The following is a 26,310-nucleotide window of genomic DNA, read 5'->3' on the forward strand; positions in this document are numbered from 1 at the left end:
CACACAGCTAGCCACTGGACTCTTTTCCAATGATGATGAACTCATCCTTTTGGAAGATGGCATGAAGAAATGGAAGCTCATAGGACTTTGAAATTTAGTCAGATTACTTAAATGAATCCCACCCATGTAACAATAAGCAAGTGATTTAATTTCTTTCAGCTTCACTCTCAGCATGTTTTTTTTTTAAAGATTTTATTTATTTATTTGACAGAGAGAGATCACAAGTAGGCAGAGAGGCAGGCAGAGAGAGGGGGAAACAGGCTCCCCACAGAGCAGAGAGCCTGATGCGGGGCTCTATCCCAGGACCCTGAGACCATGACCTGAGCCGAAGGCAGAGGCTTAACCCACTGAGCCACCCAGGTGCCCCCACTCTCAGCATGTTAAAAAGAAAACCAGAGGCCCAAATTAGCATCACTGAGTTTAAGGCCCTAAGTCAGTAAACTGGTTTTTAATACCTAATTGAATTTCAGTTTCACCCTTCCCCAGAAATGCAGTCTTAACTGGTCAGTCAGTAACTGTCTGAAGGGCACCAACAAGTCTGTCACACGGCCCTCTCCACTCCCCAAAGGAAGATAAGGTCAGCTGCATGACAAGATCCCCTGTTGTTTCCCCTAAGGGAAAATGACCTTGCTTGGAATAATTCTTTCTTTTCTTTTCCTTACAGCTTTCTTGCCCCACCCTCCTTCCTATAAAAACCCTCCCTTTTGTACACCACCTCCTAGGAGCTCCCCCTCTACTTGCTAGAGGAGATGCTGCCTGATTCATGAATTATTGAATAAAGCCAATTAGATCTTCAAATTCACTTAGTTGAATTTTGTTTTTTAGCAAGTAAAATATGTAACATTCAGACAGCTATTGAAAGAATAAAATGTAACAAGAAAGTATAATTTCTGAAAAAAAAATAGTGGTTATTTGTTTCCTGAAGTAACACAAATTGCTCTACATATACTTTCTTTTGGAGCCTGAGAAAGAGTCAAACTCTCTTTCCGTGCTGCCTCATTTATAGTACTGTGGAAGCCTAAGAGGTAATTTTCCTTATCTGTGTCCTGCAGTGTTTATGCTAAGTAGTCAGTCGGATGGTTTAGACCTGGAGCCTTTGCCTTTCCAATAGGCAAATGAGGAAGGAGTTGGACTTTCTTCTGATGACAATGGACTGGCCTATTGCTTTCCTTCTTTGTAAGCACTTGTTATCATAGTATTGTCCAATAGACTCTGCACTACCCTTCCTCCTAGTTTTGAAGCTCAGCTTATTGGCTGACATCAAAGTAACAATATACTGCTTACTGGGGCCCTACCATTTTCCAGGATGTCTGCTGCTCCAGTTTCCTCTGCCAGCAGGAGCACTTTGACTCTGATCCCAAGGAACTTCACTCACCACTTGGTAACAACCATTGCCACTGACCTGTGGCCCTAAGTACTCATTTTAGAGAATGTTCTGATGTGTTCCAAGAACAATACAATTTGTTAAAGCTAGAGAATGAAAGCCTCTTTTTAGCCAAACTAAGGAAGTTCAACAGATCATACTCTTGTACCCAGAAACATGCAGGCTTACATACAGAAATTCAGAGAGCCCCACAAATATCCATTTATCCAATAAATATTTAATAGGCACATACTATACTCCAGGCACCTTATAAAGCTGGAAGATAGAGCAGTGGAGAAATGGTAAGGTATCTACCCTCATGAGTCTCAAAGTCTTCTGAGGCATTTTTGTTACATCAACCCTGTATAGATACATTGAATACAAAACAAAGCTGTGGAAACAGGAGAGCAGCCTTCTTAAAAACCACCAAGCAGATCAATAGCTCTTATGTGAGCTTCCTAGCTTCAGCTGGTCAGACCAAGCCTTCTCTGTTTTCTGGTCTGTTCACATCTGTCTGTTTGTAATTCCAGCACATAAAGAATAACCTCTCATCCAAAAATCAGACTACAAGCAGGAGTCAGAAGACCGTTCATAACTTATTTATTCTGTGGATACCAAAAGAGCAGAAAAAGAGATGTCACAAGCTAACCTCCAATAGAATCTTGGAATGGTGACCATCTGTTGTTTTCAGTTTTGATGGGCTCTATTCAGTTCCATTCTAGCTTCAACCCAGAAGGGATTTATTTTTAGTGATATCTGAAGAATATTCCTCAGTTCTCTTCTAGCTTAGAAGTGTTCTTCCAAAAAGTTCAGCTGAAATTTGCTATTTATCTTCCACCAAGCTAACATTGTCTTTTTCCTAATATATCTCTACTTTGGATGTGAAGAGATGAGGAATTTAGATATACATGAGATTAGGAATTTCAGGAAATATTTGGAAAGTCTAAAAAAAAAAATAAATGAGAATACAAATAGAGAAAAATAAATTTAAAAAATCATTAGATGGGATCCAGCGTAGATTGGACAACATAGAAGCAGGAGTAACTGAACTTAAAGATATATCAACATGGAGGGGGTTAAGATGGCGGGGAAGTAGGAGGAGGCACCATTTCAACCTGTACCCTAAAGTGAGCTGATTACCTACCAAAGAACTCCGACCACCCATGAAATCAGCCTGAGATCAGAATTATACACGTCTGGATCTCTACTGGAGCAGAAGACGCCAGTGGCAGGTAAAGCAGACTGGGAGCGGCGGACTGATATCAGAAGATAAACAAAAGGGTGAGGGAGCCACCAGAGGTGACCGATTGGAAAGTAACACCCCAACACAAGAGTGCTCTGCGTCTGGGGACCAGCATTAACTTGGAGTCTGGTTGAAAGCACTCAAAAAAACAAACAGCAAAGGATCGCGGGGGGTAATAGAGGGAACCTGGGCAGTTAGGGTCAGGGACCTAAGTCCCCGGACCCAGGACAGCCTCCCCTGGCGCGGAGCCAGAGAGAGTGCGGCGGAGAAATCAGGTCTCTGTCCCTGAGCGGCCAGTGCACCTGAACGCCAGCGCGCCCGAGAACGAGTGGGGTCTGGCTCCCGTGAGGGGCTGGGAGCCTGGCCAGACGGCAATCCTGAAACGCGTGCGTCCCACACCTTCCCTTGGGATAGGTGCTCATAGGCGCTAGCCTGGAGCTCTGGCATCTGGAAAAACCAGACATTCCCAGACCGGGACAGCGGGAAAATCTCAGTGTGCGATCTCTGCTCGGAACCTCTCTGGCGGTCTGGAGCTGCCTAGACAGCCACTGCTGCCCTGGTTTTGGGTACAACGAGGAGCTCCTGCATCCCCAGGGACAGTGACTCAGAACCGACTCTGCCAGCAGCTTTTGCAAAACAGTCTGAGGCTTCTCTCTGAGAGGGAGGTTGGGGTGCTGTTTGCTCTCCTCTAAACCTCCAAAAACCATCAAAAGCTGTCAAGGCGAGAGAAAGCAGATGAAAGAACATAAAAACCCCAGAGAACAAAAGGCTGAGAAAAACAGTTTCCTGGAAAAAAAAGAGCTCACTCCCTTGAGGGGAGCTGGAGGACCTAACTCAGGGAACATCATTGTCTGAAAACCCACGTGGCAGGCCCCTCCCCCAGAAAACCAACCAGGAAGGAAGGAAAAAAAAAAAAAGACTACAAGAGAACAACCACCACTACTTCATAAATACAACTTTTATTCTTAACTCTTTACCAATATTCTGGTTCTTTTTTTTATATATATACATACAGATAATTTTTTAACCTATTTACCATCACACTGAGATGTCCAGTACATCAAATTCTTTAATAGCCTTCTAACCTCAACTTTTTGATACATACACCCGTGTTTTTCTTTTGTTTTTCTATTTTTTAATTCTTTTTTAATTTTAACTTAGTTTAGTCTAGTTTATTCTTTTTTAATTTTTATTTTCTAATATACATATAGAGTTAAACTTCAAGGTAATCCCCTTTCCCCAATCAATGCTACCCCTATAGGCAAACCAGTTTCTAATCCCCCTGTAACTTAGGAAAGTTGAGTCCCTTAACAAAAACATCAAGATACCTTCAGGAAGAATCAAAATAAACTTCCTCACCCACACTGAGAATCTATAACCATTCTCCCAATTTTTCCTTCTGTCAGTGTTTCTGTGAATTTGTGTTTGTCCTGATAATATATAAATCTTATACTTGGGGTTCTTTCTGATGAGGTTCTTCCCTTTTTTTTGCTTATATATACATATTTTTTTCTCTTGTCATATACTTTTATCACACTTTTTGTCTGTCTGTTTTTGTTTGTACACTCCACAAATCTTACCTTGTGGCCCATTTGGGCTGAGCCTTCTCTTTTATCTTCCCTTTTTTTTCCTATCCCTCTCTCTTTTTTTTCCTTTTTTCTTTCCCCTTTTTTTTTCTTTCTTCTTCTCTATTTCTTTTTCTTTTCTTTTTTCTCTCATTTGGATGGGGAATCCTGATTGCACAGAAGCGTTCCAGGGTGCACATTGACTGCACCACAATCGATAAGTCCAGCTGCATCTGTTTAGTCATCTCTTACCAAAATGACTAGGAGGAGGAATACCCAACAGAAGAAAAATACAGAGGATGGGCCTTCTGCAAAAGAGCTAATGGCTATCGACATAGACAATATGTCAGAAAAGGAATTCAGACTAACAATTATCCAGGCAATAGCTGGGTTGGAGAAAGCCATGGATGACCAAACAGAATTGATTAGGGCAGAACTGAAAGCCACCAGGGATGATGTTCACAATGTTAGGGCAGAACTGAAAGCCACCAGGGATGATGTTCAAAATGCTCTCAATGAGTTCCAATCCAATCTAAATTCTCTAAAAGCTAGGGTAACTGAGACAGAAGATAGAATTAGTGATCTGGAGGACAAACAGATAGAGAGAAAGGAACAGGAGGAAGCCTGGAACAAACAGCTCAGAAGCCACGAAAACAGAATCAGGGAAATAAACGATGCCATGAAATGTTCCAATGTCAGAATTATTGGAATCCCTGAAGGGGAAGAAAAAGAAAGAAGTCTAGAAGATATAGTGGAAGAAGTTGTCTATGAAAATTTTCCCAATCTCACGAATGGAAACAACATTCATGTACTAGAGGCAGAAAGATTTCCTCCCAAGATTTTAGATTCTCGAAAGTCCTCACGGCACCTTATAGTTAGAATGGGGAATTATGTTTCAAGAGAGACCCTCTTAAAAGCAGCTAGGACAAAGAAGCTTCTTACATACAGAGGAAAGCCCATTAGAATAACATCAGACCTTTCCACAGAGACCTGGCAAGCCAGGAAGGGCTGGCAAAATATATTCAGAGTACTAAACGAGAAGAACATGGAACCAAGAATACTCTATCCAGCAAGACTGACATTTAAAATGGATGGAGAGCTCAAGAGTTTCCAAGACCGGCAAGGCTTAAAAGACTATGCAACCACCAAGCTGCCACTGCAGGAAATATTAAGGGGGTCCCATAAAAGAGAAAAAATCCTAAGAATATCATTGAACAGAAATATAGAAACAATCTATAGACAGAAAGACTTCAAAGGCAATACAATGTCAATAAAAACCTATCTCTCAATAATCACTCTCAATGTGAATGGCCTAAATGTGCCCATAAAATGACACAGGGTTGCAGATTGGATAAGACGACAGACCCATCCATATGTTGTCTACAAGAGACCCATTTTGAACCTAAGGATACACCCAGACTGAAAGTGAAGGGATGGAGAAGCATCTTTCATGCCAATGGGCCTCAAAAGAAGGCCGGGGTAGCGATTCTCATATCAGATAAATTAGATTTTAAACTAAAGACTGTAGTCAGAGATACAGAAGGACACTACATAATTCTTAAAGGGACTATCTGCCAAGACGATCTAACAATTGTGAATATCTATGCCCCAATATGGGAGCACCCAATTACATAAGAAAACTATTAATCAAGATAAAGAGTCATATTGATATGAATACAATAATAGTAGGAGATCTTAATATGCCTCTCTCAGAAATAGACAGATCATCGAAGCAGAAAATTAATAAAGAAATAAGAGCATTGAATGAAACATTGGACCAGATGGACCTCATAGACATATACAGAACATTCCACCCTAAAACAACAGAATACTCATTCTTCTCAAGTGCACATGGAACCTTCTCCAGAATAGACCACATACTGGGTCACAAAGCAGGACTCAACCGATACCAAAAGACTGACATTATTCCCTGCATATTCTCCGATCAAAATGCTTTGAAACTGGAGCTCAATCACAAGGAAAAGTTCAGAAGGAACTCAAACACCTGGAAGCTAAAGACCACCTTGCTTAAGAATGCTTGGATCAACCAGGAGATCAAAGATGAACTTAAACAATTCATGGAAACCAATGAGAATGAAGACACTTCGGTCCAAAACCTATGGGATACAGCAAAGGCGGTTCTAAGGGGGAAATACATAGCCATCCAAGCCTCCCTCAAAAACATTGAAAAATCCAGAATACACCAGCTGTCTCTACACCTTAAAGAACTGGAGAATCAACAACAAATCAAACCAACTCCACATGCAAGAAGGGAAATAATCAAGATTAGAGCAGAGATCAATGAGGTAGAAACGAGAGATACAGTAGAACGTATCAATGAAACTAGAAGCTGGGTTTTTGAAAGAATCAATAAGATCGATAAACCATTGGCCACACTAATCCAAAAGAAAAGAGAGAAAGCCCAAATTAATAGAATTATGAATGAAAAGGGAGAGATCACAACTAACACCAAGGAAATAGAAACAATCATCAGAAATTATTACCAACAGTTATATGCCAATAAGCTAAGCAACCTAGATGAAATGGATGCATTCCTGGAAAGCTACAAACTCCCAAAATTGAACCAGGAAGAAATTGACAACCTGAATAGACCGATATCTAGTAATGAGATTGAAGCAGTGATCAAAAACCTCCCAAAAAAACAAGAGCCCAGGACCTGACGGCTTCCCTGGGGAATTCTACCAAACTTTCAAAGAAGAAATAACACCAATTCTCCTGAAGCTGTTCCAAAAAGTTGAAGCAGAAGGAAAACTTCCAGACTCTTTTTATGAAGCCAGCATTACCCTGATCCCCAAACCAGGCAAAGACCCTACCAAAAAGGAGAATTTCAGACCAATATCACTGATGAATATGGATGCAAAGATTCTCAACAAGGTCCTAGCAAACAGGATCCAGCAGCATGTTAAAAAGATTATTCACCATGACCAGGTGGGATTCATCCCTGGGTTGCAAGGTTGGTTCAACATTCGCAAATCAATCAGTGTGATAGAACACATCAATAAGAGAAGAGAGAAGAACCACATGGTCCTCTCAATTGATGCAGAAAAAGCATTTGACAAAATCCAGCATCCGTTCCTGATGAAAACGCTTCAAAGTATAGGGATAGAGGGAACATTCCTGAACTTCATCAAATCTATCTATGAAAGACCCACAGCAAATATCATCCTCAATGGGAAAAAGCTTGCAGCCTTCCCGTTGAGATCAGGAACACGACAAGGATGCCCACTCTCACCACTCTTGTTCAACATAGTATTAGATGTCCTAGCAATGGTAATCAGACAACAAAGAGAAATAAAGGGTATCCAAATTGGCAAGGAAGAAGTCAAACTCTCTCTCTTCGCAGATGGTATGATTCTTTATATGGAAAACCCCAAAGACTCCACCCCCAAACTACTAGAACTCATACAGCAATTCAGTAACGTGGCAGGATACAAAGTCAATGTACAGAAATCAGTGGCTTTCTTCTACACTAACAATGAAAATACAGAAAGGGAAATTAGAGAATCGATTCCATTTACTATAGCACCAAGAACCATAAGATACCTGGGAATAAACCTAACCAAAGAGGTAAAGGACCTGTAGTCGAGGAACTACAGAACACTCATGAAAGAAATTGAAGAAGACACAAAAAGATGGAAGACTGTTCCATGCTCTTGGATTGGAAGAATAAACATTGTTAAAATGTCTATACTGCGTAGAGCAATCTATACTTTTAATGCCATTCCGATCAAAATTCTACCGGTATTTTTCAAAGAGCTGGAGCAAATAATCCTAAAATTTGAATGGAATCAGAAGAGACCCTGAATTGCTAAGGAAATGTTGAAAAACAAAAACAAAACTGGCGGCATAACGTTACCCGATTTCAAGCTTTACTACAAAGCTGTGATCACCAAGACAGTGTGGTATTGGCATAAAAACAGACACATAGACCAGTGGAACAGAGTGGAGAGCCCAGATATTGACCCTCAACTCTATGGTGAAATAATCTTCGACAAAACAGGAAAAAATATTCAATGGAAAAAAGACAGTCTCTTCAATAAATGGTGCTGGGAAAACTGGACAGCTATATGGAGAAGAATGAAACTCGACCATTCTCTTACACCGTACACAATGATAAACTCGAAATGGATAAAAGACCTCAACGTGAGACAGGAATCTATCAGAATCCTAGAGGAGAACATAGGCAGTAACCTCTTCGATATCAGCCACAGCAACTTCTTTCAAGATATGTCTCCAAAGGCCAAGGAAACAAAAGCAAAAATGAACTTTTGGGACTTCATCAAGATCAAAAGCTTCTGCACAGCAAAGGAAACAGTCAACAAAACAAAGAGGCAACCCACGGAATGGAAGAAGATATTTGCAAATGACAGTACAGACAAAAGGTTGATATCCAGGATCTATAAAGAACTTCTCAAACTCAATACACACAAAACAGATAATCATATCAAAAAATGGGCAGAAGATATGAACAGACACTTCTCCAATGAAGACGTACAAATGGCTATCAGACACATGAAAAAATGTTCATCATCACTTGCCATCAGGGAGATTCAAATTAAAACCACATTGAGATACCACCTGACACCAGTTAGAATGGCCAAAATTAGCAAGACAGGAAACAACGTGTGTTGGAGAGGATGTGGAGAAAGGGGAACCCTCTTACACTGTTGGTGGGAATGCAAGTTAGTGCAGCCACTTTGGAGAACAGTGTGGAGATTCCTGAAGAAATTAAGAATAGAGCTTCCCTATGACCCTGCAATTGCACTGCTGGGTATTTACCCCAAAGATACAGATGTAGTGAAAAGAAGGGCCATCTGTACCCCAATGTTTATTGTAGCAATGGCTACGGTCGCCAAACTGTGGAAAGAACCAAGATGCCCTTCAACGGATGAATGGATAAGGAAGATGTGGTCCATATACACAATGGAGTATTATGCCTCCATCAGAAAGGATGAATACCCAACTTTTATAGCAACATGGATGGGACTGGAAGAAGTTATGCTGAGCGAAATAAGTCAAGCAGAAAGAGTCAAGTATCATATGGTCTCACTTATTTGTGGAGCATAACAAAGAACACGGTGGACATGGGCAGATGGAGAGGAGAGGGAGTTGAGGGAAACTGGAAGGGGAGATGAACCATGAGAGACTATGGACTCTGAAAAACAACCAGAGGGTTATGAAGGGGCGGCGGGGGGGGGGGGGGGCGGGGGGGGGAGGTTGAGGAACCAGGTGGTGGGTAATAGGGAGGGCACGTACTGCATGGAGCACTGGGTGTGATGCCAAAACAATGAACACTGTTATGCTGTAAATAAAAAAATAAAAAAAAGATACATCAACATAATCACCCAAACAGAAGCATTGAATGAAACACAAAGATTTTTTATAAAAATTCCAGACTCCCAGAGTCTTTCACATGTGCAATTAGTGTTTTAAAAGTGAAGAAGAGAGAAAAAAGGATAAAAAATTTTGAGGAACTATTGGCTGAAATTTCTCAAAATTAGAATGTAAGGGGCACCTGGGTGGCTCAGTGGGTTAAGCCTCTGCTTTTCGCTCAGGTCGTGGTCTCAGGGTCCTGGGATTGAGTCCCACATTGGGCTCTCTGGTCAGCAGGGAACCTGCTTCCCCCTCTCTCTCTGCCTGCCTCTCTGCCTACTTGTGATCTCTCTCTCTCTCCAAATAAATAAAGAAAATATTTTTTAAAATTACATAAAAGATACCCATGAATTCAGATGCTTAGCAAATGTTGAGCAAGGTCAGTCCGAGATAACATGCAACTAAGTGAATGTAGAAAATCTAAATGAATATAGAATGTAGAAATACAGAAAAATTATATAGACTATAGAAAAAATATAGAAAAAGTGAATATAGAATATTGCATACAAGGAAACAAGGAGAAGAATTTTGTCTGACTTTTATTCAGAAACAATGGATGCTCAAAGGAAAAAAAAAGCATGGAACTTCATTTGTGACATGGTAGAAATAAAACCTGTCAACATACAAAAACTAATGTAAAATAAACATTTTTCAGAAAGGGGACCACTCTCACACTGTTGGTGGGAATGCAAGTTGGTACGGCCACTTTGGAAAGCAGTGTGGAGATTCCCCCCAAAATTAAAAATGGAGCTACCTTATGACTCAGTATTTGCACTACTGGGTATTTAGCCAAAGATACAGATGTACTGAAAAGAGGGGCCACATGCACCTCAATGTTCATAACAGCAATGTCCACAATAACCAAACTGTGGAAAGAGCCAAGATGCCCTTCAACAGATGAGGGAATAAAGAAGATGTGGTCCATACATATAATGGAATATTACTCAGCCATTACAAATGATGAATATCCAACTTTTGCATCAGCTTGGATGGGACTGGAGGAGATTATGCTGAGTGAAACAAGTCAAGTAGAGAAAGTCAATTATCATATGGTTTCACCTATTTGTGGAACATAAGGAATAGCTTGGAGGACATTAGGAGAAGGAAGGGGAAAATGAAGGGAGGAAATTGGAGGGGGAGGAGAACCATGAGAGACTATGGACTCCAAGAAGAAAACTGAGAGTTTTAGAGGGGCAGGTGTGGGGGATGGGTTATCCCAGTGATGTGTATTAAAGAGGCCACATATTGCTTGGAACACTGAGTATTATATGCAAACAATGAATCATGGAACACTACGTCAAAAACTAATGATGTATTGTATGGTGACTAACATAACATAATAAAAAAGTTGAGATTAAGACTTTTATTTCTGTTCTTCTTATTAAATTCATTAAAACAATTGAATATTAAAGTGAAAATAATAATAAAATATTGTTGCATTATTATATAAGCAGAAGTAAAATATATCTGAATTGGAGTACAAAGAATAGGTTGGATAGTATGATAGACAAAAAGGAAACATACCAGCACACTGGGTCAAGACATTTCTGATTCCAAGGCAGATTGACACTTCTGAGTAAATAGAATTACTGTCCTATAGTGTCCATCCATTGAACATGTTTTTGTTTGTTTAAGGTCTTTAGGAAATAATGGTAAATTAATCCAGTAACAATAAAAACAGAGTAAGACCTCAGCACCATTCATTTGGAGGTTAGGGTAAAACAATAACAAAATCTTAGCATTTTTTGATAGAATTTCATAGGTTGTATTACTTTTTTTTTGCAGAAATGCAAAAGAACTAATGTAACTAAACACCTTGAAAATAAAGAACAGTCTTTTAGAGCTCATATACTATTTGATTTCAAAACTTACTATGAATCTTCAGTAAAAAGATAGTATTAAATAACCATAATGAGAGACAAACACATCAACCAAAGAGACAAGAGAGTCCAGAAAGAGATCTTCACATAGATAAGTTATTGACATTAAGGAAAGTCACCAACTATTTTTGTAAGAAAGAATATCTTTTCAGTAAATGGTACTGGTACAACTGTGTGTATATAGCTTTGATCCCATCTTTAGTGTTTGAAATTAATTTAAACACAATTAAACACAAATTAAGCACAGCAAAGACCTATATGTACATAATAAAAAATATACCAAAACTGTAAAGCATCTAGAAGAAAACAGAGGAAAAAGTCTTTGTGATCTTTTTAGGAAAGAAAAGTTAATTGATAAATTCAACTTCACTAAAAGTAACAAAGTCTGCTCTTCAAAAGACTCTGTTAAGGAAAGAAAGTCAATCCAGAGATTGAAAAAATATATATATTCATAACATGTACATTTGAAAAACCACTTGTATGCAGATTGAATAAAGAACTCTTACAACTCAATAATCAGAAGGCAATCTAATAAAAGCAGGCAAACTTTTAATCTAAATATTTTCACAGAAGATATGTTAATGGCTAAGAAGCATATGAAAAGATGATTAAATAATTAATTATGAAGGAAATGCAAATTTAGGAGGAGGGTAAAGAAGTAAAAAATAAAATAAAAAGGAAATGCAAATTTAAATCACCATGAAATGACTTAGAGACACTAGAATAACTACAGTTAAAACCACAGTCAGTACCATGTGTTGTTATGGTTGTAAAGTACTTGGAATGCCCATATGTGGCTTGTGGAAGAGTAAAATTATCCAACAGTTGTGGGAAATACTTGAGAGTTGGAACGTTGAGGCACAGTGTGTTTCACTAAATAACTCAAGGTCGCATAGCTGGTAGAGGTGTTGCAGAAAATCTGAAGCAACCGAGGAAACTCAAGCGGCACACGGGAAATCAGGGAAAACTTAGCTTTATTATTGCAGGAGGGCCCAGCGGGATCACTCCCAAAGTCTGAGCACCCGACAGGGTAGGAGTGAGGTGGGTTTTTTTGTTTTGTACTGTTTTAAGATTTTACTTATTTATTTGGCAGAGAGAGAGAGATCACAAGTAGGCAGAGAGGCAGGCAGAGAGAGGGGGAAGCAGGATCCCTGCTGAGCAGAGAGCCAGATGAGGGGGCTCTATCCCAGGACCCTGAGATCATGACCTGAGCTGAAGGCAGAGGCTTAACCCACTGAACCACCCACATGTCCCTAGGAGTGAGTTTTTATGGTTATGGGTGATGGGGGATTGTAAAGAGGCATTTTCGTAGTCTCTCAAGACCAAATGGCCCCTTCATGTGGAAGTAGAATCTATGTGGAGGTGTCTCAGAAGAGTGCTAAATCATGGGGCGGGGGGCGGGTTGGGGGGAAGACATGGGACTTCTTTTTTTTTCTTTTTCTTTTTTTTTAAAAGATTTTATTTATTTATTTGACAGAGAGAGAGAGAGATCACAAGCAGGCAGAGAGGCAGGCAGAGAGAGAGGCAGGCAGAGAGAGAGGAGGAAGCAGGCTCCCCGCCGAGCAGAGAGCCCGATGAGGGGCTCGATCCCAGGATCCTGAGATCATGACCTGAGCCGAAGACAGAGGCCTTAGCCCACTGTGCCACCCAGGCGCCCCTCTTTTTCTTTTCTTAATCAAACAGGACGGGCATCTGGTCTTCTGCCCCAGCAGGAACAATGGGGAGCAGGGGACAGGAAGGGGCTGGGGCCCCAGAGTCTCTATCCGCCTCAGAGGACATAGTCAGAATTTGAATTAAGAGGTCTAGAATCAGAGCTCGATGCTTTACCAAAATGCAAGTCAACGGCGTATTAATCAAAGTCTGTGTTTTTCAGTCTTTAATATTAGTTGCTAGGAGAGTATATACTTTGAAATAATACTATGGATTTGAATTATTAGAAATATAGATCTCCTCTTCTCCTGTTCCCTCTACCTAAATGTAACTGATAACATTTCTTTTGGGTTCCTCCTTAAGTCTTAGTTATTTGCCTGCTCTTTCTAAGCAAAGATGTATCATTTTTGTTTATGCATTACCAAGATATAACACTGTCTCTGGCATTAAAGAGTTAAGTAATATAGGTTTGCTGAAATTTCTGAGAACAACATGAGGGTCCCCAAACTATTTTTAAGTTGTTAATGAGAACATTCTTAATAATCTAATTTTCTTATCAAAGATTCTGACCTAATGTCTACAGATTAGGAAAAAATATTGAAAAAATAAATAAAATAACTGCATCTTGGAAAGTTTGGATAATAATGATAATGAAATAAACAATAATAAAAATAATAATAACAATGAGTATCATAACAGTATAGTTAGTACAATTAGCATTTAGAGCTAACAATTATTTAGGCTTTGATACATCTCAGAAAGTGTCTTTAACACTTTCCAAATATGATTTTCATCTTTGACATACTGAAAATTAAATTAAAGCAAAGAAAGTTTAAGTCAGCAACCCAGAGTCATGCAACTAGTGAGTATTCAAATTAGATTTTGAATCCAAATTAGTTTAATTCACAACCACTTAAGTTAGGAAAATGCAATATTTGTTCTTCTTTAAAAAGAAAAAGAATTACTCAACATAATAGGGAAAAGGATATAAAAATTTTGAAAACAATTCTGTTTTATAAATAAAAATACTAATATTGTCCTAGTATAGAATAAGCTAAGAGTTACCTCATCCTTAATTCCATCTTCTATCATTACACTTCTCTGACTCTTTTATTTATTTTTACTATTAGTGGTTAAACAAACAGACAAAAACAGTGTGTAATAGAGAAGAGTGCTGGAAAGTCCCAGGTCCAGCATTTCATATAATAAATACTTCATAAAAAGAATTTTCTCTTTGGAAATTGTTTTTCTGTCCAAAGAGTTCCAGAAATTCTCAGACAAAAACATCTCTAGAGAGGTGTGCTTGGGTGGCTCAATCAGTTAAGTGTCAGGACCCTTGATCTTGGCTCAGGTAATGATCTCAGGGTTGTGAGTTCAAGCCTGGCTTTGGGCTACTTGTTGGGTATGGAGCCTACTTAAAGTAAAAACAAACAAGCAAAAAAATCTCTAGAGAAACTATTTACACAAAGTTTTTGCTTGGTTGTTTTGGTTTTAATGTTGGTCAGACTATGCTTGGAAAATCAGCTTGTAATCTGTATGAACTTCTGTGTCCTTAACTAGATGTGGTCCAGGGCAGACTCTTCCACAAAAATCTTTCTAGCTTCCATCCCTTGGGTTCCTGTAAGGCCCAAGGGCTTCTCCCTTCCCTGAGGACCTGTAGGAGCCTATGCAAATCCTTCTGCTCAGCGGAATGAGGAGTTCTACAGAAAAAGCAAGGCACTTGGCTAACAGACACAGGTGAAGTATATGATTATGGATTACCAGAAAGATGGGACAGAGAGGCTGAGCAGGAAGACTTACCTCTGTGAACAGGACATAGAGATATACATCACCACTGGGCTGGAGGAAAGAAGGGTGATGGATGATCTGGGAGCTTGAGGGACAGGAGCTAAAACTACATTATGGTGCTGTGCCAAGGCATAGATTGCTGAAGAGAGCATTCTCTGGGTAACACTATTTTTTGAGAAAGGGCAATAAAAAGGGGGAGGGGTCTTTCACTGATGGAAAAACTGCTAGAACCCTGATACTATCATAGAGGCTGGAGAGTGATGAGTGAATAGGAAGAGATTCTGGCTTCCATAGCCCAGGATTTCCTCCCTTCCCATTCTCTTCTGCTTCCTTAATCTACTAGTCTTCATAGTGGATGAGATAACACCTATGATCACTCTAAGTCATAAAAGGATTCCTAAGTAATGCTTTCAATTTTCTGGTGGAGGACAGAAATAGCAAGACATCTGGACTTTATCAAGAGTGAGTTTACAGAAGGTGGAGGGAAGTGTTACCAGATAGTAATGTTAAAAACAAACAGATGAAATAGTTTATCCAAACAACTATAAGAGAGGAAAAATAATTTTCCCTTTTACCCTTCTAGATTTTTGGCTGAGGCCTCCCTATAGTCAAAGATTATCAGGAGAAAAATAAGCAGAATTTAATAACATATATATACCTCCTGTATACATGGGACTTACCTTGGAAAAGTGAGTAATGGCCCAAACTATCACATTAAATGCCTTCTTTGGATAAAGACAAAGGAAGATGTTGGGGGGCTGGATGGGTAGGAGGGAGGGCTTCTAATGGGAGGAAAAGCACAGTAAACAAATGAATGGTTGTGCAGATTTACATCACTGCCTTCTTCTTTGATAAGAGTCTTCAAAGATTTACTGATTCTCCTCTTCCAGGTCTCCTTTATAAATATAAATATCTCAGGTCAATATAAGGATCCAAAAGGCAGGGCTTCTAGGTGGCTCAGGTCATGATCTCAGGATCCCAGAGCCCCATCAGTCTCCCTGCCTGGCGGGAATCCTGCTTCTCCTCTCCCGCTCCTCCATGTTGCCTCTCTCTCTGTCAAATAAATAAATAAAATCTTAAAAAAAATTAACATCCCCTCAGCTTTCAGAGATTTTTCTATGTCTGCTGTTTCTTAGAAATAATCAGCTCAGAGATAATCTGTAAACCAAACAGACGTATTTTGGGGGTGGCAGATTCTGCTCCCTTTCACATCTATTAATATGAACTTAAACAGTTTTACAGAAAACCACTGGCTGATTCAATGGATCCAATTGCTTTATTATGAAGAGGATATTTTTCCTTAATCCAACCCTATAAGACTGTTCCCACAGAGATGCTCCTACCTATTGTTGGAGTCTTTCCAAAAATGTGCTTCCTAGGCTAGTCTTTTATTTTTTTTATAAAAGGATCTACTTATTTATTTTAAAGGGCAATGGGGAGGGGCAGAAGGAGAGGGGGAGGGAGAGAGAATCTATAGGAGACTCCCTGCTGAGCACAGAGCCCCATGTGGGGGCTTGATCTCAGGACCCTGAGATCATGACCTGAACCAAAATCAAGAGTTGGATGCTTACCAATGAACCACCCAGGCATCCCCTGGTTAGTCTTTTGATATATGTTCTTCTGACAGATATTGAGCACCCGAGTCTTACCCATTTAGCTCATGTAAAGTCTTTTCTAACAGATTCCCTGCACCCATCTGATTCTAAAAGTTCTTTCTTAGGGTTCCTAGGTTCTGAAGACAGGCATTAGCTTTTCCCAGTCCTTTACCTGAGTTTACTTCTCTATGGTTTGGTTGGTTCAAAACAGTCAATTGGCATATTGGAATTGCTTTGGATATTTACTGGTCTTAACTTTGTCTTTTTCTCCTAACTTTATGGCATCCAAGGATGTCCTACAGTAATTTTTTTTCTCCACAGCTCTTCTTTCCAACATCTATAAAGTACCCCTACACCCTCCTGCTGCAAAGGTATAACTGCTTCTGCACAGATAAAGAAGTTTTTGGATTAAAATTAAGGAGAACTTCAAGCTCTCAACTCACTGGTTGATAAGAGATGATAAGTTAAGAGCTAAAACAAACAAAACTGATAAGACATTTGTAAACTTATTTCCCAGCTAGCTCCCTTCCCCCAGGTCTTCCTTGACAATCTATCAGAGTGATTTCAAGTAGTCATAGAACATTTACTTGAATCCTTATGTTGTCCACTTTTCACAGATTTGGCAAAGAACTCTGGTCTTGAGGCTGCCTCTTCCAGTCATGTTTTTGGTTACTAACTCTACTCAAGTCCCCTTCTTCTTCATCCTCATGGGCATCCCTGGCTTTGAGGTTTTCCATACCTGGATTTCCATCCCCTTCTGTTGTCTCTACACTCTCTCCATCATGGGCAATACCACCATCCTGGCTGTCATCAGGACAGAGCCCTCTCTACATGAGCCCATGTACTTGTTCCTCTCTATGTTGGCTCTAACAGACCTGGGGCTTACCCTTACCACTTTGCCTACAGTCATGGGGGTCCTCTGGTTTGATGCCTCAAAGATCAGCTTTGAGGCTTGTTTTGCCCAGTTCTTCTTCCTCCATGGATTCTCCTTTATGGAATCTTCTGTGTTGTTGGCCATGTCCTTTGATCGCTATGTGGCCATCTGCCACCCCCTCCGTTATGTGTCCATCCTCACCAATCAAGTAATCAGTAGAATAGGGTTAGCCATCATTTGCCGCTGTGTTCTGGCTGTTCTTCCCCCATTGTTCCTGCTGAAACGGCTTCCCTTCTGTAGCTCCCACCATCTCTCTCACTCCTACTGCCTCCATCAAGATATGATTCGCCTGGTGTGTGCTGACACTACTGTCAATAATTGGTATGGATTTGTTCTAGCTCTGGTCATTATTACGTTGGATCCCCTGCTCATTGTGTTCTCCTATGCACTCATCCTAAGAAGTGTCTTGAGAATCAGCTCCCAGGTTGAAAGGCTCCGAGCACTCAATAACTGTCTGTCCCACATTCTGGCTCTTTTGGTCCTCTATGTGCCCATGGTGGGATCGTCCATGACTCACCGCTTTGCCAAACATGCCCCTCCAATTGTACATGTCATCATGACCAACATCTATATACTAGCACCTCCTGTGATGAATCCCATTATCTACAGTGTTAAAACAAAACAAATCCGTCAAGGCATTCTTCACCTCTTTTGTCATAGACAATTGTAGTAGAGTGTGAAGAAGTGGATTGTGGGTACTGTTCCTTAAAAAAGGAACTTGGGAAACTTGGAAAGTTATGATTTGGGTGTCTAATCATGTATGAATCACAAAGCAGGAATGAGCTTCAAGTACATTATTGTGCTCCCTGAATTGGTAATTTAAGCTGAGTCATCTACCCATTGTGTAATTGCTCCATTTACATGAGATTTTTGCATAACAAGTTCCTCAAAGCTATAATTTTCAACTGTATTATATGGATGGAAGTTTCTGTGATTTGTCCTACAAAATAGACCACCCTGACCTGCATGTACACAGGTAGGCTAAAAATGTTTTTTGTTTGTTTGTTTGTTTGTTTTTAGTTCATGCTGCATTAGTGACCTTGGGAGCCTGGTTAGTTGACATCATTCAGCCTCCAGGTCATAACTGGCCCTTCCAGTCTGGATGCCAAGAGCTGTAAATATATATATATATATATCTTAAATATAAAATATAAAATCTTAAATATAAATATAAATATAAAATATAAATATAAAATCTTAAATATATATATATATATATATATATATTTAAGATTTTATTTATTAATTTGACAGAGACCCAGCGAGAGAGGGAACATAAGCAGGGGGAGTGGGGAGAGGGAGAAACAGGTTTCCTGTTAAGCAGGGAGCCCCATGCACGGCTCAATTCCAGGACCCTGGGATCATGACCTGAGCTGAAAGCAGATGTTTAACAACGGAGCCACTCAAGTGCCCCCAAGAGCTGTAAATCTTGCCTTATATAGCCTCAGCTCTAGGCTGGGCTGGCTCCCCAGAATGAAATCTGGGAGGGGAGGCAAGCACATATGGCCTAGTCTCCTTGAACATGTAAAGACATGATAACATAGGAATGCAGCTCGCTCCAAATTGCATGTAGGCAAACAATATTTAGCTTCAAACCTTGTCATCTGCACTACAATTATGGCCCTCATGGGATGGTCAGTTGGAAGTCTCACCTGAGGGTAGGACCCTCTGTCCAGGCATCTCAATCAGGACTCTAGCCTGTCTGTCTCCATGGAGCTTCCCCAGCTAATGAGACTTGATGTTGTAAGTACCCAATCTGATGTAACTCTGTCTTATTCTCCTTTACTGCTTACTATTGCTTCTATCTCTGTGAAGATTTCCCTTTTCTTCTTTCTGTTTCTATTAGGTTTTTATAATATCAATAAAGTGCTTTTTTCTCCTTTGAAACCTAGAGTATGGGTACTGTGAATCTTTCATTTAGAACATCAATTTTTTCTTTTTGCTTACATTTACTCATAATTTTTTTATTAACATATAATGTATTATTTGTTTCAGGGGTACAGGTCTGTTTTAACTCTTAATTCTATTTAGCCAGTACTATTTTTATCTATCAGGTAACATGAGTTTATGGCTTCCCTGACTGTAACCGTAGGCTCCTCAGTCAGACATGTTTTTTCACTGTTTTTGGCTTTATCATCTTCTGCCTTGCTGCTTAAAAAGACTTTATAATCAAGTCCCATCTCTCTGGATCACATCATTTGGAAAGTGACAATATAACTATTGCTCCTTCTAGACTTTTGGTGAAGTGGAATGAGTCACTTATAGTTTCTTCTGGCCTGATTGTTTTCATAAAAGGATTATATGATTGGTCTTGGTCCCTGATGGAAACAGTATAGCTAAGTACAAATTCTTGTCATTGAATGTGTTAGAAAAGTGAGCGGGATATGACTTAAAAGTCAAGAACTCTCTCAATATCTATAATTGTAATGCTTTGTTCACTATTCTGGACATTCAGATTGCATACAAATACAAATTCCAAACCTCCCTTCCAAGGACAACAAGAGCTGTAAGAGTGGGAACTCCCTGAGGGGCAAAGGACCAAGTGAAGCTTAGGTTACTTGTGAAGTATAATTGGAAGAGGGGCCTTGGTGAAGTAAAACTTAGAGGAATCTCTGACATTTTGCTAACTGCTGAGTAAAGACTGGGAAATGCTTGGTCTTTGTCAAGATGGCAGAAGACTTAATAAAAGAAGACATTAAAATGCATGTATTGTGCTGTACCAGCACATCAGAAATGTTATTTTTTTCCCATTTTATTTTATTTTCAGTGTTCCAAAAGTCATTGTTTATGCACCACACCCAGTGCTCCATACAATACGTGCCCTCCATAATACCCACCACCAGGCTCACCCATTCCCTCCCCTCCTCCCCTCCAAATCCCTCAGTTTTGTTCTCGGAGTCCACAGTCTCTCATGGCTCATCTCCCCCTCTGATTTCCCCCAACTCACTTCTCCTCTTCATCTCCCCATGTCCTCTGTGTTATTCCTTATGCTTCACAAATAAGCAAAACCATATGATAATTGACTCTCTCTGCTTGACTTATTTCACTCAGCATAACCTCTTCCAGTACCGTTCATGTTAATACAAAAGTTGGATATTCATCCTTTCTTTCTTTTTTTTTTTTTTAAAGATTTTTTTTTTTTTAAATTTATTTGACAGAGGTCTCAAGTAGTTGGAGAGGCAGGCAGAGAGAGAGAGGAGGAAGCAGGCTTCCCGCTGAGCAGAGAGCCCAATGCAGGGCCCGATCCCAGGACCCCGAGACCATGACCTGAGCCGAAGGCAGAGGCCCCAACCCACTGAGCCACATCCTTTCTGATGGAGGCGTAATATTCCATTGTATATATGGACCATATCTTCTTTACCATTTTGTCTGTTGAAGGGCATCTTGGTTCTTTCCACAGTTAGGTGACCGTGGCCATTGCTGCTATAAACATTGGGGTACAGATGGCCCTTCTTTTCACTACATCTGTATCTTTGGGGTAAATACCCAGTAGTACAATTGCAGGGTCATAGGGAAGCTCTATTTTTAATTTCTTCAGGAATCTCCACACTGTTTTCCAAAGTGGCTGCACCAACTTGCATTCCCACCAACAATGTAAGAGGGTTCATTTTCACTTTCATTTCACTTTCATTTTAACTTCCAAACTCACCTTTGAGAATGGTTTTATTCTAGGTAACAGAGAAATAACAAAAACTCAGGGTTAAGTGATTTCTCAAGGTATATGTAGTACATCTTCTCTTCCATCTGAACCATGTAGAGACTTGAGGGACAGCCCTCTGCCCCATTCCTAAAGGCTGTCTCCTGGTTCATTCACTAAGGGGGCAGGTGGTAGTTTTTGCAAAGTTGGGAGGGGAATGCTTGGAGAGCAGAAGCTTATGCCTGTGAGATAAAGACTCCAAGAATGGGAAGTGACTAAGCATTTGGGCCTGTTGTCTCATGGATCAGCTAGTACCCCCATCTTAGTTCTCTCAGCCCTGCATGCATAGGAACTCCTGCTTGGGTACAGGTAGCGGTTAGTCACTGATGAAGAATGATTTCGCTGATCTTGGGTCCCAGGGGAACACCTAACTTCCTTGCCCTCTTTAACAACCAACACACGAAGAGACCTTCCCCCTGGGTTCCCTTTCTGACCCTCACTCCTGTCTCCCTGGCTCTCTCTCCTTTGTCTTCTAACTTTAATTCACTCATTTTCTTTCCCATCTATGCCACTGAACTTCTCTTCCACCTGAGACTTATTCTGTCCTCTTTACTTACTGTTTCTCATCTTGCCCACTTGGGCTCACCTCTGAGCTACTCAGTCCTCAGCACGAAGCTGGACAAGCCATGCATGTCCCTGGGGTACCCTTGTATCACAGCTGTTCTGCACATGGAAGCTGACTGCCTGGCTCCTCCATGGATGCTCGGCTTATGCTAAGTCCTCCTCTAACTGGCACTTGTCAGTGCTTCAATATGTATGGTTCCCAGTGCTGGTGGTGAAGCTGGGCCCCCTTCTTCTGCATACCTGCCTGGTCTTCTGGCTACAGTCAGACTCTCACATCCCCAGAGAAATAGGCAGAGGTCCTCCAAGTATGGTTAGAGACATGAACTTCATCCTGCCTTCAAGCCAGTGGATATTGAATATCAGTGATATTATAGAGAACGTTGATTAAAGTGGAGGGTATGTCTGGGCTGCAATCTTTGTCCTCAGAGTTTATACCTACAGGTTTTTAAAAAATTACTGCATAATTTAAATGTATCAGGTTGCATTGAATACAATCCAGTGCATTTTATTGCAGTGTTAAGCCTCACCAGGGCCTTAATGCACCCAGAATGGTGTGAAGCCAGTAGTCAGGCTCACCTAGAGCCCTGTTAGGCCACAAGGTGACATGTATCTCACTAATGTTTTAATGTATGAATACACTTCATGGAAGGACTTTGAGCATAGTAAAACCAATCCATGCCTGTGGATAAAGGAGAAGATGGTTGCTGCCTGGGAAAGCAGAATACTGGATTGTGATTCTCTATCTAAATGCCTCTCCTGGGGCGGTTGGGTGACTCAGTGGGTTGGGCCTCTACCTTCAGCTCAGGTTATGATCTCAGGGTCCTGGGATCGAACCCCACGTCAGGCTCTCTACTCAGCAGGGAGCCTGCTTCCCCCACCCCCTTTCTTTGCCTGCCTCTCTGCCTACTTGTGATCTGTCTCTCTCTGTCAAATAAATAAATAAATAAATATCTTTAAATGCCTGTCTTCTTGGTATTTTCTACCATATGCCTCCTCATATGCCTCCTCATCCCCTGAGGAGGGAAAAGATAATGTTGATAACTTATTGCTGGGTTGGAACAAGCCTGGCATTGTTTTGTCTTTGGCATCACTGTATGTTCTGATTCCATGGTTTCCATACTGGGCAGACACCAGTGGTATTCTGATAACACCGCTTTCAAGGCACAGAACCTGTTGCTCAGTGACAGACCCCTAGTTACCTAGATACCTCCATGGACTGTTAATATATAATAAATATGTTATTTTCAGTTCTGGCCCAGTTCCTGCCCTAGTGATATAAATGTCTACAGAACTCCTTACCAGACCCAAAATAAATGTTCTTTGGCAGATGCAATACGCCATCACTGAGATTTAAGGTTATTACAAATATCATTATTAACACAGTTGATTTTATTGAGGGTCTCTTATCTATTCCACATTGAATGGGCTGCTATGGCAAGGAGGTGAAGAACAAGTTATGGCTTGAGCACTCCCCTTTCTTATAAATGTATCTTCTTCTGTATCTTTTTCCTTTCGCTTCTAAACTCCTCTTCTGTATCTTTTTTTCTTTCTCTTCTTTCTTTCCTTGGATATCCTGGAGCTCATAGGAAAATGTGGAGACTACAATGATTGAAAATTGTTCACTAAAAATGAACATTTCATATAACTGCATTAAAAAGAAAATTCACCAGTGGAAACTTTGGGAAGTTGAGAAAGATGTCCTATGATGTTGACTCCAGTGTACTCAGAATATATGCCTAGGAAGGAACAGGCAGGCCCTGAACACAGAAGACTTCTGTTATTTACTTTGGGAAGTCTCCTGTTACATAGAAGGGGACAAAATGTTGGAGAAATGCCCTAAAGACAGGGACTTAGATCTCTATCTCTCTCTCTAAAATCTTTACATATAAAGATGTAAAATTAAGAGAAATAGACACAGGAACATCATCCTCTCTTAGTTATTATTTGATTTAATAAAGAACAGTTTCTTAAGCTCCTACTCTACTCAACTGAAGCATTGTGCTTGAAGCTGTTATACAGTGGATTCCACAGTCCAGTAAGAGAGGAGGAGAGATAGATATGAAAAATTTTTTTTTTCAAGTGTGGTTGGTGTTTCTAAACAGAAAATTGTGCCAATCCATGGACCTGACACACACAGGACACATTATATAGCTTGTAAACTGCTCCAGAGCATTTGCCATGGTACCACATTTGCATATTTGACTTACCTCCATATTACCCCAAATCTCAGTGATTCTGTGGTTTGGCGATCAAGGGCTAGGGAATGTGCAAGAGGTTAGAAATTCATTTACATTTGGCTCTGATTCCATCAACCTTTAAGGAAATAATCTGCCTCTGATGGCCTGCACAAGCTTGTTGAACTTTGGGAAATTTATTCCTTTCTCTTCCTATATTGAATTTATAATCACCCTTACTGCCACCCTTGAGAATGGGATCTTATCTGAATCCCTCCTCACCTGCTATGTGGGTTAAATCTATCCCTACAGCCTGCCATGAAACCTTTTTCTCCAGGCCAGGCTTACTTCTGCCCCTGACGCATGTGTCTCGTGCATTTTCTTTCTTTCCCCATAATTGCACACACATAATCTATCCTTCGTTAACCTCTGTTCTGCACACCTGAGGAATATGCACCAAGCTCCTACAGACAAAACAAAACCCAAAGGACAAAAAAACAAAACCCAAAACCCAACACTAAAAAACTTTGTCTTGACAGGGATGGGTCCAAGCTGCCTATCCCCACAAGTCTAACCTGGGCTATTTGCTAGGCCATGCTGAGACCCAGGGGTTGGGGATCCAGACAGGGAGAGGAGAAAAAGAGCTGGAGACACAACAGCTTCCTAGTATCCAACAGACACAGTTGGATGTGGTGCCAATGTGCCCTATTAATTTAACAGATTCCCCCACAAACGTCTTACTTTCCCCATTTTTCTATAACTGATACTGAAGATGATGAAGAGGTCTTCACAAGGTCCAGATGCCCTCACAAGGTCCTGCACCATGCTAGACAAGGGGAATTTCAGAAATGATGATCTACCCAGTCATATCTGTGAAGAAAATAAGCCTAAATGGGTCCCTTTATGTGTTTTCACTCAAAGACTAAGAATCTGTGCTTAATTCAATCAAAGTAATTGAACATACTTTTGGAGCTGGGTGCTGCCAATGTGTGTGTGTGTGTCCAGAAGTTGGGGGTTGGAGGAACAGTTAGTTGGTGATTAGGACCATGTACCCAATGACACAGTTTGGTGTTGTTGAAATAAACTTTCTAGGCCCAAGATGGGGCTACTCCTAGAGAGGGTGCCACATCAGCAAACTGAAACTTTGGTGTCCCTGTAAATACCCCACTTGACTAGAAACACAGTATAGCCATCAGCCAGATCCCAAACACCAAAACAACTCCGGGCCTTCTCACCAGACACAAGGTAGACTATGTGGCTTCAGACAAGAAGGTATTTTCTGTTTTTTTCTTCCTTGTTCATTGTTCTTTAGTTTTTAATCCTGTAAAAATCCTCTGCCTTATACCCCATATTTCAGTCCTCCAAGCAGAGACTATCCACTTCATGAAGTGTTAAATAAATTTGTGTTGGGGAACTTGGCTCGCTCAGTCTGTTAGGTGTCTGACTTCAGCTCAGGTCATGATCTCAGTGTCCTGAGATGGATCACTTTCAGGCTCTGTGCTCAGCAGGGAATCTGTTTCTCCCTTTCCCTCTCCCTCTGCTCTTCCCCCTGCTCATGCTCTCTCTCTCTTTCTCAAATAAATAAAATCTTTAAAAAAATTTGTTGGTGTCCCTCAGTTTGGTTCCTGGAGTCCAGAGTCTCTAATGGGTGGGGGATAGAGTAACCAGGTGACTGGTATTAAGGAGGGCATGTGGTGTGATGAACACTGGGTGTTATATGCAACTAATGAATGTTGGTTAATTGAACATAACAATAAAAAAATAAAAATTGTTGATGTCATCTACATGGTCCTTGTAAATCATTTTTTAATGCTGCAAAGACTTATAATTCTCTAACTATTGCCTCGTGACCGTGGAAAATATATCCATCAGCTCATGGGGGTATTCATTCCTGGGGAACCCTTAAGATCTTGTATTGATTAAAAGCTATTTCCCAATCTAATCTTTCCATCCCAGAAACATGGAGTCTTCAAGAAGATATTCTGAGTCTCTCTTCTCTTATATGTGTTCTCTTGGAGGAGCACTACCGGGACATTCAAGTAACAAACTTTACAATTGTCTTTCTTTGGGATCCTTCTCCCTTTTGTTTCCAGCCTTCATTCCCCCCAATACCTGTCTGCCTTGTATGCTTTATTCTTATCTTCTACATTCTTGACATCATCTGTGGTATCTGACAAGATGACATATACCTAGCAATGCCATCTCTTTCTGATACATGGTATCCAGTACATGTAACTTAATCACCAAATACTCAGTATAAGTCTCAGTACATATGTTTATACTTTTCCAAAGCCATGAACTTCTTATTAACCTATACAGGCAATAAATTCCTGACTTTCTTACCAGTGAATACCGGCTTTGAATGTCTTTCTACCCAAAGCATCCAACTTTTTTCCTTGGGTGGCATCCCTTGTTAGTAAAAATGGTGACTACTTTCCCCTACACACAGCTCCCTGACAACAG

At 40.4% G+C, this 26,310-nt stretch overlaps 1 protein-coding gene across 1 annotated transcript; it reads left to right on the forward strand.

The window, feature by feature from the left end:
• Nucleotides 1-17,137: 17,137 nt before the first annotated feature.
• Nucleotides 17,138-18,082, forward strand: LOC123948737 (olfactory receptor 51Q1-like). The gene has a single exon (XM_046015899.1). It carries the CDS (start codon nt 17,138-17,140, stop codon nt 18,080-18,082), a length of 945 nt encoding a protein of 314 aa, XP_045871855.1.
• The last annotated feature ends 8,228 nt before the right edge of the window (nt 18,083-26,310 follow it).

The sequence above is a fragment of the Meles meles genome, chromosome 8 (genome assembly GCF_922984935.1).
Source record: "Meles meles chromosome 8, mMelMel3.1 paternal haplotype, whole genome shotgun sequence".
Classification (NCBI taxonomy): Eukaryota; Metazoa; Chordata; class Mammalia; order Carnivora; family Mustelidae; genus Meles; species Meles meles.

Excerpts from the sequence above, each read along its gene's own strand:
- LOC123948737 (XM_046015899.1), top strand. The coding sequence starts at position 17,138 with ATGTTTTTGGTTACTAACTCTACTCAAGTCCCCTTCTTCTTCATCCTC.